General features: G+C 38.0%; 1 protein-coding gene across 1 annotated transcript; it reads left to right on the forward strand.

Moving 5' to 3' along the window:
- Positions 1-2,941: 2,941 nt before the first annotated feature.
- On the forward strand, positions 2,942-8,382 carry LOC131959437 (tumor necrosis factor receptor superfamily member 13B). Its single transcript, XM_059324636.1, has 4 exons — positions 2,942-3,232; positions 4,833-4,950; positions 7,446-7,729; positions 7,813-8,382. The coding sequence occupies exons 1-4, from the start codon at positions 3,118-3,120 to the stop codon at positions 8,121-8,123; spliced, it is 828 nt and encodes a 275-aa protein (XP_059180619.1). The 5' UTR covers positions 2,942-3,117; the 3' UTR covers positions 8,124-8,382.
- Positions 8,383-12,130: the final 3,748 nt, after the last annotated feature.

A 12,130-nucleotide genomic window follows, 5' to 3' on the forward strand; every position in this document is an offset into this window, starting at 1 on the left:
CGCGTTTATTAAATAAAGTTCAAATTAGAAAAAAATATACATATTTTTCAATTGGGAACTGTTATGGTACAATGCCACAGGCAACAAACCCCAAAAACTTCCAAAAATAAAAATGATAAAATTTCTTCAAATTATGTTTATTTAGTCTATTTTAAGACAAATAAACACCCAAACATTTTTTTCCTTACTGGTATCATAATGCGTACCATAGAGGGTTAAAACAGAGGGTCATTTAACCAAATCAAAAGATTTCTGATAACCCTCAATGGGTATTCCATCCATACCTGGTGTTTTCCCTGGTTTAAATGACATTCCTGCCTGGAAAAGTTCCTCCTCTCTAATTAGACCCTCACATGATTGTTTCTGCTTGATGCTTAGTTTTCCTTCATACATTTGGGGAAAAAAGTTTTTGGAATTGAGTGGAGGTGATGACTGAAATGAAAAAATCTTAGTAAAATAGTTTTCTATTTCGTTTAATATATCTGTCTGTGTACACACCTCATCTCCATTGCTCGAGATTAACTTGGAAATATTCTTTTTAGAAAGATTTCTATGCTGAAGGCTCAAAAAAAGTTTTGAACATTTTTCCCCTTTCTCCATCCACTCGGCTCTTTTATAGTTATAGCTTCTTAACAGGCGATTTTCTAATAAATCATATAATTCATCTTGTTTATTTTTCAAATAATTTAACTGGTCTCTAGCAGCATCAACCAGGTTATCAATATTTAAGGTCAACTGCTCAATTTCTGTTTTTAAAGTTTGTTCTTTCAATTTCATTAGTTTTTTCCTCCAAGAAGAGTCCTCTAAAACTACATTTAAATGCTTCCCAAACGGATGAAGGTTTTGCTGTACCCATATTATGTACAAAAAGTAATTTATGAATATCTTAGTTTTACAGACAAGATCTTCATCCTCAAGACGGCTTTGATTAAATTTCCAATATCCTGGTCCATGTATGTTTTCTGACAGTGAAATCTTCAGTCCAATAGAATTATGATCAGATCGTAGTTTATCCTCTATAGACACACCAATTACTTTAGATACAAGAGAAAAGGATATTAACCCTCTATGGTACGGTGTTGCCCTCAGGTAACATACTCATTTTTAGCCTGTCAAATTTCTACAATGCATGTTTTTGAGTTATGTGCTGCTTTTAAAAAAAGAGTCTAGGGAACCAATAGCAATCCTTTGATTTGTCACATGACCTCCAGGAGGCCATATTGAAACCTTTTTTTGGAGACTTCCAAATGAAACAGCTTAGCCATTTTGCCCCGCAAAAAATGGTCATTTCCTGGCCCTTTTCCATCTGGAAAAATATATATTCTTACTGAGTAAACCTTCATGTTCGATAGTTTCATGCAATTTATTTTCTAATTAAATAATGGAAACTTGTTAAAATGCAACTGTGAACTTAAATCGTTCAAGATATTCATTTCAATGGGTCGTTGATTCAATTGTCAAATGTTGCCTACAGGCAACATTTGGACAAGAAACCGGTTAAAAAAGTTCCTTTTATGTTTTGTATTGTACCCTGTTGAAGCTAATGAATCGCGTTTATTAAATAAAGTTCAAATTAGAAAAAAATATATATATATTTTTCAATTGGGAACCGTTATGGTACAATGCTACGGGCAACAAGCCCCAAAAACTTCCAAAAATAAAAATGATAAAATTTCTTCAAATTATGTTTATTTAGTCTATTTTAAGACAAATAAACACCCAAACATTTTTTTCCTTACTGGTATCATAATGCGTACCATAGAGTACAGCTTTTGTATTTATACATCAAGTTTGCACACATGAGTCGGAAATGACCCACATGCATGTTCCTTATTTTTTAACACATTTGCAAAAAATGTGTTATGGGGTAATGTGTGTATAATTTCAAGGAAAAATACATTTAATCAATTTTGGAATAAGGCTGTGACATAACAAAATGTGGAAAAAGTGAAGTGCTGTGAATACCTTCCAGATACACTGACAAAATGATCCATAAACATGTTTAATATATTAATATTATAGTATTATGTCATTTAATTTTAAATCAAATTTGAATGAATGAGTCATTTTTGACCCATGTGTGTAAACTTGATGTAATAATACAAAAACTATTTTTCTTCATAAAGTATGAAAGAAAAAATGGATATAATTATCTGTTGTAATTAAAAAAAATAGATATTCAAAGAATACTTGGACTATTCAATCATAAAATAAATTTATTTAAAAAGATAGAGGAAAGAAATACACAACCAGCAAGACATAATAGTCTAGACGGATTTCAGAAAAAAGGCCTCCTATAAGAAGTGAGGAGCATTTATGGGTACAAGTCAGGAACCGGCCTACCTTACATATTTCAAGGGTGCTGAGTCCCAAAAAAAATGGTTCCCAAGCGAAATTTTTAGTTTTTTGACCTTCTAATTTGTATATCAAATGGCCAATTGCCCATCTTGCAAAGTCATTGGACCATTTCCCCTTAGTTTTTTTGTAAGTAGGCAATCAAGATGAGGAAATTAAGTTTCTGGATCTATAGTCTAGGGTCAGAGCAAGGATATAGTGGAGGCTCAGTGCCTTTTTTATGTATGTATATATATGCAAAATACCAACTGGAACATTAAAAAGTGATATTAATTGAATATTTATGTTTGCCTTAAAAAAACACAAATAATGCTTAATTTCACCTTAAAAGTTGGTATTTTGCATATATATAAATATACATAAAAAAGACACTGAGCCTCCACTATATTCTTGCTCTTACCCTAGACTATAGATCCAGAAACTTAATTTCCTCACCTTTGATTGCCTACTTACAAAAAAACTTGTGGAAAATGGTCCAACGGCTGAGCAAGATGGGCAATTTGGCTGCCATATTGATATGCAAATGAGAAGGTCAAAAACTCAAAATTTCGCTTGGGAACCATTCCACTTTCACTTTTTGGACAATTCCATCTAGACTATATCATGTGAAATGAATGCGGGTCATTTTTGACCCATGTTGTGCATCAAAGGGTTAAAAGTCATAGAAAAGGTTTGCAAAAAATGTATGGGAAGTGATGTGACTTATTCTTCCATATGTCCCTGTGTGGTGGTTGTGTTGTCAGTTAAGGCTCATCAGGACTGATGGGTCGAAGCTGCCACTCTGGTCAGTACTGGGACGCTTTGCTTCAACAATGTTTTGGCTGTCATACGGTGTGTAAGCATCAACCTGTGATCTCCAGATGCTCCAGTTACTGTGGTGAGTAAACACACAAACACACATTTGTCCAGAGGTGCAGGAGTACTTATACATTCATGGTTGTTCTGACTGTTTTGTGTATTTTATTTTTTTTTTTTTAATTGACTTTTTATTCGTTTTTTCTTAATAACATACACATAAGTGCCAGTGGGCACAAGAACATACAACATAACATAAACATAAACATAAACATAAACATAACATAACATAACAAGGGGAGGATTGTGCATTAAGTAAAACAGCAGAGTCGACATAGGCACATCATACATAAAAATATGAGGATGCTGCTTGAAAATAGCTTGTGTATTTTTTTAGGTTGTTTTTTTCTAAAAAGCGTGTCTCTTTGCAGTCTTTTTTTGGTCATTTTGTGTCTCTTTGTGGTCAATCTGAATCTTCCTGGTCGATATGTGTATTTCATGTGACTTTTTGCAGAACCAGGGCCTCTGGGGGCCCCTTCTATGGGCTGAAATATGTGCAACCAGAAACTGAATTTGAATTATTTATATTTAAATTTGAATTGCTTAACTTGAATAATTGCATTAAAAACTGAATTTGAATCACATCATTTTCAATTTGTATTGTTCAATTTGAATCATTGCATTCGGAAAATTCAATTTCAATTTTCTGCGACGAAGATACACAGAGCGCCTCTTTGACCAATCACCACCTCTGTTTGTTTTGGTAACATTTGTTACCACCCGGTTGCCATGGCGCCTCTTTGGCCAATCAGCACTTCCGTTTATGTTGGTAACATTTGTTACCACCCGGTTGCCATGGCGCCTCTTTGGCCAATCAGCACTTCCATTTATTTTGGTAACATTTGTTACCACCCGGTTGCCATGGCGCCTCTTTGGCCAATCAGCACTTCCGTTTATTTTGGTAACATTTGTTACCACCCGGTTGCCATGGCGCCTCTTTGGCCAATAAGCACTTCCGTTTATGTTGGTAACATTTGTTACCACCCGGTTGCCATGGCGCCTCTTTGGCCAATCAGCACTTCCGTTTATGTTGGTAACATTTGTTACCACCCGGTTGCCATGGCGCCTCTTTGGCCAATCAGCACTTCCGTTTATTTTGGTAACATTTGTTACCAACCGGTTGCCATGGCGCCTCTTTGGCCAATCAGCACTTCCGTTCCGTTCCAGCCTCATCCATTGGTCAAGCCAGTCTAACTTCTTCCTCCGTTTCTTGGCGAGTGGCAACCAGGTGGCAACAAATGTTACAAAAGAAAACGGAGGTGCTGATTGGCCGAAAAATTAAATTGAATTTTGCAAACTGAATTTGAATTGTGAGAATTGAATGTTCAGTACTAAACTAATAAATTAAATTTCAAATTACAATTCAGATTCAGTTTTTCAATGCAGTGATTCAAATTGAACAATACAAAGTCAAATTATGTGATTCAAATTATGTTTTTTTAATGCAATTATTCAAGTTAAGCAATTCAAATTCAAATGTAAATAATTCAAAAATCAGTTTCTGGTGGCACATATTTCAGCCCATACCCTTCAGATATTAGTCCAACAATTACTATAATACTAGACAGACAGAACAGAAGTACATTGTGTAAGAATTAACAATATGTGTCCTCTTGCCTTAGAGTCTGCAGCTTGTAAGGCACGCCCAGGCCACTACTTTGATGTGCTGCTGAAGAGATGTGTGAGGTGTGCTGATGTTTGTGGCAGGCATCCAGCAGACTGCTCCCAGCACTGCCAGAGTGAGTACTGACCCTGCTGGCCTGCATTACAGCTTTAATTATTCAGTGACTTTCTTTTCTCTCCGTTTTCTGGAGGCATAAATGTTCTTTTGAGTTGGACCTCATGGGACAAAGATTTCAGGGTTGACTAAAAGTTTAATGGTAAAGAGAGAACTCAATTTGCAGTGGCCTTTTTGGGAAAATTAGCAGCTAGCTTACAAGCTTACCTTAATTGGGAGCGTGTCTATGTTCCCCGGGTCCTATGTTCTCCTCTTTGTATGAGACTGGGGAACATAGGACCCTTTTTCCCCTCTTTTCCCAAAAAGGGTCCTATGTTCCCTGGTCTGTTACTTTTTCCACCATCACTGCCAAATTCCATGGCAAATAGGCCTACGGGCTGTTTGAAGCGCATATGCAAATAGGCCTAGATGAAGAAAGGGGTGGCCCTAACCCCGCAACAGTGGGGAACATAGGGATGTTCCCATATATATAGGACCTGGGGAACATAGGGATGACCCCCCCTAAATCCATCAACTATAACTACAATATGGGGCTGAATTATGATTGGCATATGCCAATGTCGACAGTGAAACACAACAATGGACGGTGATATCGTTAGTGGTGGTGGGGCTTCACATGGACTTGGTTTCACTGTAACATATCACAAATACATCTGAATATTAATTAACATTAAGGAAATATTCTTCCTGTGTGCTCTTTTTCTGATGTGCTGCTTGACTGAATGATGAGCACTTGGATTGCGGTTGGGACTATTACACCTTTTCGACCAAAGTTTCAGGGCCGGGGGTTTGGAGCCGGTGCGAGTGCTGGTTCATAGTTCATAGCTCTGAACCTGTTTGCTTCTCCACAGGCTCTAGAGCCACGTCATTACATCACTGTTAGCGTCTGTATATGTCTCCGTCCTCTCGGCAGGTATAATAACAACAGCAGAACATGTCTCTACAACACACAACTGTGCTGCTCATTTTGATCACTATGGACGCTGAATACATTCAACACTGAACTTGGACTTTGTTGTAAGCTCACCCTAGCCGGGGTCATCCCTATTTTCCCTGGGACCTATGTTCCCCACTCTGGTTACATAGGACCCTTTTTTTTAGAAAAAAGGTCTTATGTTCCCTATTTTTCCCCAAAAAGGGTCCTATGTTCCTGTGTAGCAATACATACTGGGGAGCATAGGACCCTTCTTCTAAAAAAAGGGTCCTATGCTCCCCGGTTAGTTTTAGGGTTAGGGTTAATAATAATGGCCTATTTGCCATGGAATTTGGCAGTAATGGTGGAAAAAGTAACAGACCCTTTTCCCTTTTGGGAAAAGCAGGGAAAAAGGGTCCTATGTTCCCCAGTCTCATACAAAGAGGGGAACATAGGACCCGGGGAACATAGACACGCTCCACGCTAGCCCACTAATGCTAACGTAAGTTGGTCTCTCTCAAGAGCAGAGTTGGTCTTATTGGTCAAATAACCCCACCTCCAGTCCCTGACGTAAGCGTCAAGACCAGCAAAGACTTGTTGCCGCTGTGGAACCAGTTTTTCCTCAGTCATCCAAACTGATCAAATCATATGGGCACAAAACAATCGTGATCGCCTTCTGCAGGAAATGAGTGCACTCATAGTTATACCAGTAGATCCCTCTCTCTCCCTCTCTCTTCAACACTTCAACAACAAAGTTCAAAATTTCTTCTGGGAGAAAGTGACAGCCCTAGTGTCAACCTTCAGTTGCACTTGCAAAATCTATCTGCACATTATTGATAAATCAGAATTTTTCGCACCACGACAAAACAGTTGATGATGCCGTTAAGGCATCGTCCATTGGCCCAACCCAAGGCTGAATGGTGTTCCGCCTGCATTCATAGAAGATTCTTACTTCTGTGCTGCGACAGATGGTTGTATCTTAGTGTTCAGGGTAGGGCCTGGTCAGTACTTGGATGGGACACCGTCTGGGAATACCAGGTGCTGTAAAGGGCTCAGTTGGTAGAGTTGGTTGGCCCCCAACCAAAGGGTTGGTGGTTTGATCCCTGACCATCGCAGCCTACATGTCGAAGTATCCTTGAGCAAGATACTGAACCAAAAATTGCTCCCGATGCTGCGTTCATCGGTGTGTGTGAATTAATTCCCAATGGTGGGACCGTTTAGGGTAGCCTCTGCCACCAGTATGAATGTGTGTGTGAAAGGGTGAATGAGCGCAGTCTGTAGTGTAAAGCGCTTTGAGTGGTCGCAAAGCAACTAGAAAAGCGCTATATAAGTGCAGATCCATTTAAGTGCAGGTCCATTAGAGCATGTGTAGTTTGAGCTGGTGGTAGCTGGAGGCCTAGGAGTCAAGGCTACGATTACCAACGGAATAAAAATACTTGCTTTCATGTCTTGATGTCTTCCAGAGATTTTCACCCCATCTATCCCTCTGGCTTTGACACCTCCCGGGAACACTAAAAAGCTCCTGACACCTCCTGTGACCACCAAAAGGCTCCTGACACCTCCCGTGACTACTAAAAAGCTCCTGACACCTCCTGTGACCACCAAAAAGCTCCTGGTTCAAGTTACCTCACACATGCAGAATTCCGGAGGGATCTCAGTGCCGACAGCCCTGGAAGACTCCACTATCGTTCTCTACTCCTTAATGGCCCTGTGCATTGTGCTGCTGTTCTCTAGCTTGTCTCTAGCCATGGCAGTCTTACTGAGGATGGCAAGGGCCAAAAACTCCGACTCAGGACCCGAGGAGGCTGACCACAACATGACGAATTTGGTCCAGCCAGGCCAGGAAGTTGGCGGGCTGGGGCAGAATGGTACGTTTTGTATGTGCAACTTGCCTTGTACTTTATATATTTTTCTCCAACATGTGGACACTATCCTCTCTGTCCTTCCACAGATTTTCTAACAAATTCCAACGGCACCACTGATCGTGAGCCATCACATGACTCTAGCCCCACTGAGACCTGCATATGTGTCCACTGTTTCCCTGATATGAAAGCAAAGGACCAGGGCAATGACAGGCCACAGAGAACACCTTCCTCCTTCTACCAGCAGCCTTTCCTCCATAGGGCCCTGATCCAAAATGGAGGGCCTGTCTGGACTGAGGAAAACCTATACATAGCTGGACACGAGGTGCAAGATACTGCAATAGGACAAGGGTCATTTGCTGTTGCACAGAATAACTGGAACGGCCAAATGTGTTCGTAGCTTATAGAAGATTGTCAGTTTATAGGATTTTGCAATACAGCTATCGGAGTGTGTTCAGATTCTTAAACTGAAAAATAAAAAGCTGTAAAAGGGGTACACGATCATCTACAACTTGCATCAACCTCTCAGCAAGCAGCAACAGCAAGAAGTAGTATTAAAAAAAGGGTCTTTAACCAGAGGGCATCTTTCCTGCTGAAATATTTCAAAAGCTGCTGTCTGTTTGATTCATACTCACTGTGAAAATCTCATGTTTTACTCCCTGATGAAAGCATACTGATGAAACATGGAAGTTTGCTCCACAGGGAAGTAAAAAGCACACTTCAGTTGAATTATTAAGACCATGTCCTGTCCTGGGGATCTGTAAGTCCAGGGGAGATCTTACAAGGTTTTTTTGGCTTGGAAGGCACCAATGTTAGAGCCTCATAATCTGGACAGCAGAGATTGACTCATGCTTTGCTTCAAGTTGCGTCATGACTGTTACAAGTTTCACATGAACACAACACTCTAGGTCCCTCTAGGTCTAAAAAGTGAAGCCAATGCAGATGAGCCTTCAACCCGCATTCTTCTAATGACCAGCAGGGGGCGATATAACTGTATAAGTCTGAAAATATTTCCTTACTTTTCTTGATTTATAACTTTAGTAAACACTTTCCCAATAACTTCATGGTCTGAATTGTCATTTTCAAAGACATGGTAAAGCAGAGTATGCTTTAGGCCTTTCTTGTGATTGACAAGTCACTACCATGTCAAAATGTGTACATTTAAATAGATGTGTATCTGTGTCCCAGTGTTGCTGTGCTCCAGCTTAATATCCTCTTAAAATATGTTACTACCCCCCAAAAAGCCATAAAATGAGGACGAAGGAGTTGTGTGTTGATTCAACAAGTATGACATTAAATATTTGAAGACAATACAGCCTGACAGCCTTAAAGTACTATGCAGTTCCATTTTTAAAAAAAAATAATTTCTGTGAGGTGCCAGGAAGTACATCAAAACAACAAAAATTTAAAAAAGCAACTTCAGAATTTCATCAAAATCAGAGTTTCATAGTATTTCATCAAAATCAAATTTACGTTGGAATTGAATCTGTCTTATTACGTTCATTGCTTCCCTCAATACCCCCCCCCCCCCCACTCAACCTACCCTTTAATAACCCCCACCTATCCCACCCCATACCCATTAACACGACAAAAAAAAAGAAAAAAAGACAAAAGGACAAAAGAAAGGGGGGTTCTAAGGACATGTTCTAGACCAGTGGTTCTCAACCTTTTTGAGTCGCGACCCCTAATTTAACATCCATGTTGTCCGCGACCCCCGCTCACTTAATAACTTGCTACTTTGGGATTTATCAGGACACACAAAATTACCCAAAAAAGAATCAAACTTGTGACGTCATGAACAAATTACATAAAATTAAGCAAAAAAGGACTCAAATTGACCACAAAATGACAAAAAATGACCACAAAAAGACACAAATTGACCAAAAGAGGCACAAAAAGACTAAAAAAGACACAAAATGACAAAAAAGACAAAATGACCAAAGAAAGACACAAAATGACAAAAAAAAGACAAAATGTCTAAAAAAAAAAAGACACTAAATGGTAAAAAAAAGACATTAAATGACCAAAAAGATTAAAACACATGAACACTTTAACACAGTGGAGACAGAGCTGACTTCCAAAATGATTTGGCGACCCCCAGAAATCATCTCGCGACCCCAATTGGGGTCCCGACCCCAAGGTTGAGAATAGCTGTTCTAGAGGACATTATACATTTGCCTCCATTGACTATCAAATTGTTTCTTTTTATTTTTGTCCTCTGACATTGAACTTTCAATACACAGGTAGTACTTTGCAGATGCAGTTCTATATAGTTATAGTTCTATATTATATGTAGTTCTATTTTATATTTATGCAGTTCTATTTTTACATTTTAAATTTTCACTGTTGCCTGCATTTTGTTTTCCTTTACATAAACAAACACATTTCCACCATGAATTTGTGCATAAAATTCACAAATGCAGGAAATTAATTGTTTGGGAATGGAATCTGTCCTCTCGGCTTCAAGTTTAGGAATGTATATGTACAATTACTGGCACAAATATGCACAGTAGATACAGGTACATCTCAACAAATTAGAAAATCATAAAGGTTTGCTTATGTCAGTAATTCAATCCAAAAAGTGGAAATAACACATTATCTAGATCAATTGCACACAGAATGAAACATTTCATGTCTTAATTTATTTAATTTCTTAATGAAGACCTAAAATTCAGTGTCTCAAAAAAAAAATATTACAAAAGCCCAATTTTAATGTGGTGCGTTTAATTTGGTATGTTTATATGGAAATAGACTTTCCCATGATATTCTAAGTTATTGAGATGCACCTGTATATGTTGATTTTGTATATATATTTGTGGGGTGATGGTTTATATATTGTACTTATTTTGGCACAATAATGAAAAATAAAAACTTGATTTTTAGAAATATGGAGACAAGCTATTAAAAAATGTTCAAATAATCATCAATTTTCAAAGTAGTCAAGATAATCCTACATAAAAGACATAAACATGAATCATTTAGCAATAGTACATTAACCCTTGTGTACTCCCATGGTCCTCAGGGGTCAAAAAGGACCCATTGACACAATATATATTTGACTAAAATTGACCAATAATAATGAAAAAAAATTGAAAAAAAAAAAATGAAAATTATACACCAATGTGTTGGTCATGAGTTGCCTTGAAAGGTGAAAAAAAAAAAGTTGGTAATAATTTTTTTCTACATGTCCTAAAACCAGTCTAATGTCATGGGGTCCTTTTTGACCCCCTAGGACCATGGGTGCTATAAAAATGTATAAAACACGTAAAAATGTATGGAAAAAGTTGAAATTATTATATACAGTACAGGCCAAAAGTTTGGACACACCTTCTCATTCAATGCGTTTTCTTTATTTTCATGACTATTTACATTGTAGATTCTCACTGAAGGCATCAAAACTATGAATGAACACATATGGAATTATGTACTTAACAAAAAAAGTGTGAAATAACTGAAAACATGTCTTGTATTTTAGATTCCTCAAAGTAACCACCCTTTGCTTACTAGAATATAAGACGTTTTCAGCTATTTCACACTTTTTGTTAAGTACATAATTCCACATGTGTTCATTAATAGTTTTGATGAATCTACAATGTAAATAGTCATGAAAATAAAGGAAACACATTGAATGAGAAGGTGTGTCCAAACTTTTGGCCTGTACTGTATAATATATACATTATCTATAAAGGATGAAGAGGGGCACATATGCGGAAAATTTCAAGCAATTCTATGAAAGTTAACCTGTATTAATCGTATGTTGAAAATAAAATGCACAAAAAAAATCTAATTCAGGACAATACATAAGAGGCACAAAGTGTTTACAGATATAGATTTTCTTTATTTGAGTGTCTTTCCATCACTGTGTCCAGTTCTTGCAGCAGTTACATGTGTGTGTGAGGAATGACTGACCGGGTCAAGACAAGTTTCTTCTGATTACGACCCCTCGGCCGGATCCAGCGATTATTAGAAGAACAAATCGACTTTGAGGTTTCACCATTTGTCTCTTACATACAAACTGTACATATATACTTTAACATACATCATCAACATGTGGAAAAATTCCTATCAAACTGTGATACCCAGCTCAGACGGCATGCTGAATGCAAGTACTGATTCAGTACACGAACATACGGTACATACGCACGCACGTGCACGACACACGTGCATACAAACGCCAACACATACTCACTTTTGTTTTTCTCTTTACACGCAATAACACATTTTATACAAACACACTTACACTGAGCTTTTTTTAAATTTCTTCCCCACATACACGTGCACACACACACACACACATACATACATACAAACACACCGAATTAGAGCAACATGCGGCCGACGGTTAACACTGCAGGATCGAGCTTCGGACCCCTTATACATACTCCTTTGTTCTTTTTTTTTTTGCCA

This window comes from Centropristis striata, chromosome 21, assembly GCF_030273125.1.
Source record: "Centropristis striata isolate RG_2023a ecotype Rhode Island chromosome 21, C.striata_1.0, whole genome shotgun sequence".
Taxonomy (NCBI): Eukaryota; Metazoa; Chordata; class Actinopteri; order Perciformes; family Serranidae; genus Centropristis; species Centropristis striata.

Excerpts from the sequence above, each read along its gene's own strand:
- LOC131959437 (XM_059324636.1), top strand. The coding sequence starts at position 3,118 with ATGGGTCGAAGCTGCCACTCTGGTCAGTACTGGGACGCTTTGCTTCAA. Across the intron at positions 3,233-4,832 it reads CAGATGCTCCAGTTACTGTG|AGTCTGCAGCTTGTAAGGCA; the intron begins GTGAGTAAACAC and ends CTCTTGCCTTAG. Across the intron at positions 7,730-7,812 it reads TGGCGGGCTGGGGCAGAATG|ATTTTCTAACAAATTCCAAC; the intron begins GTACGTTTTGTA and ends GTCCTTCCACAG.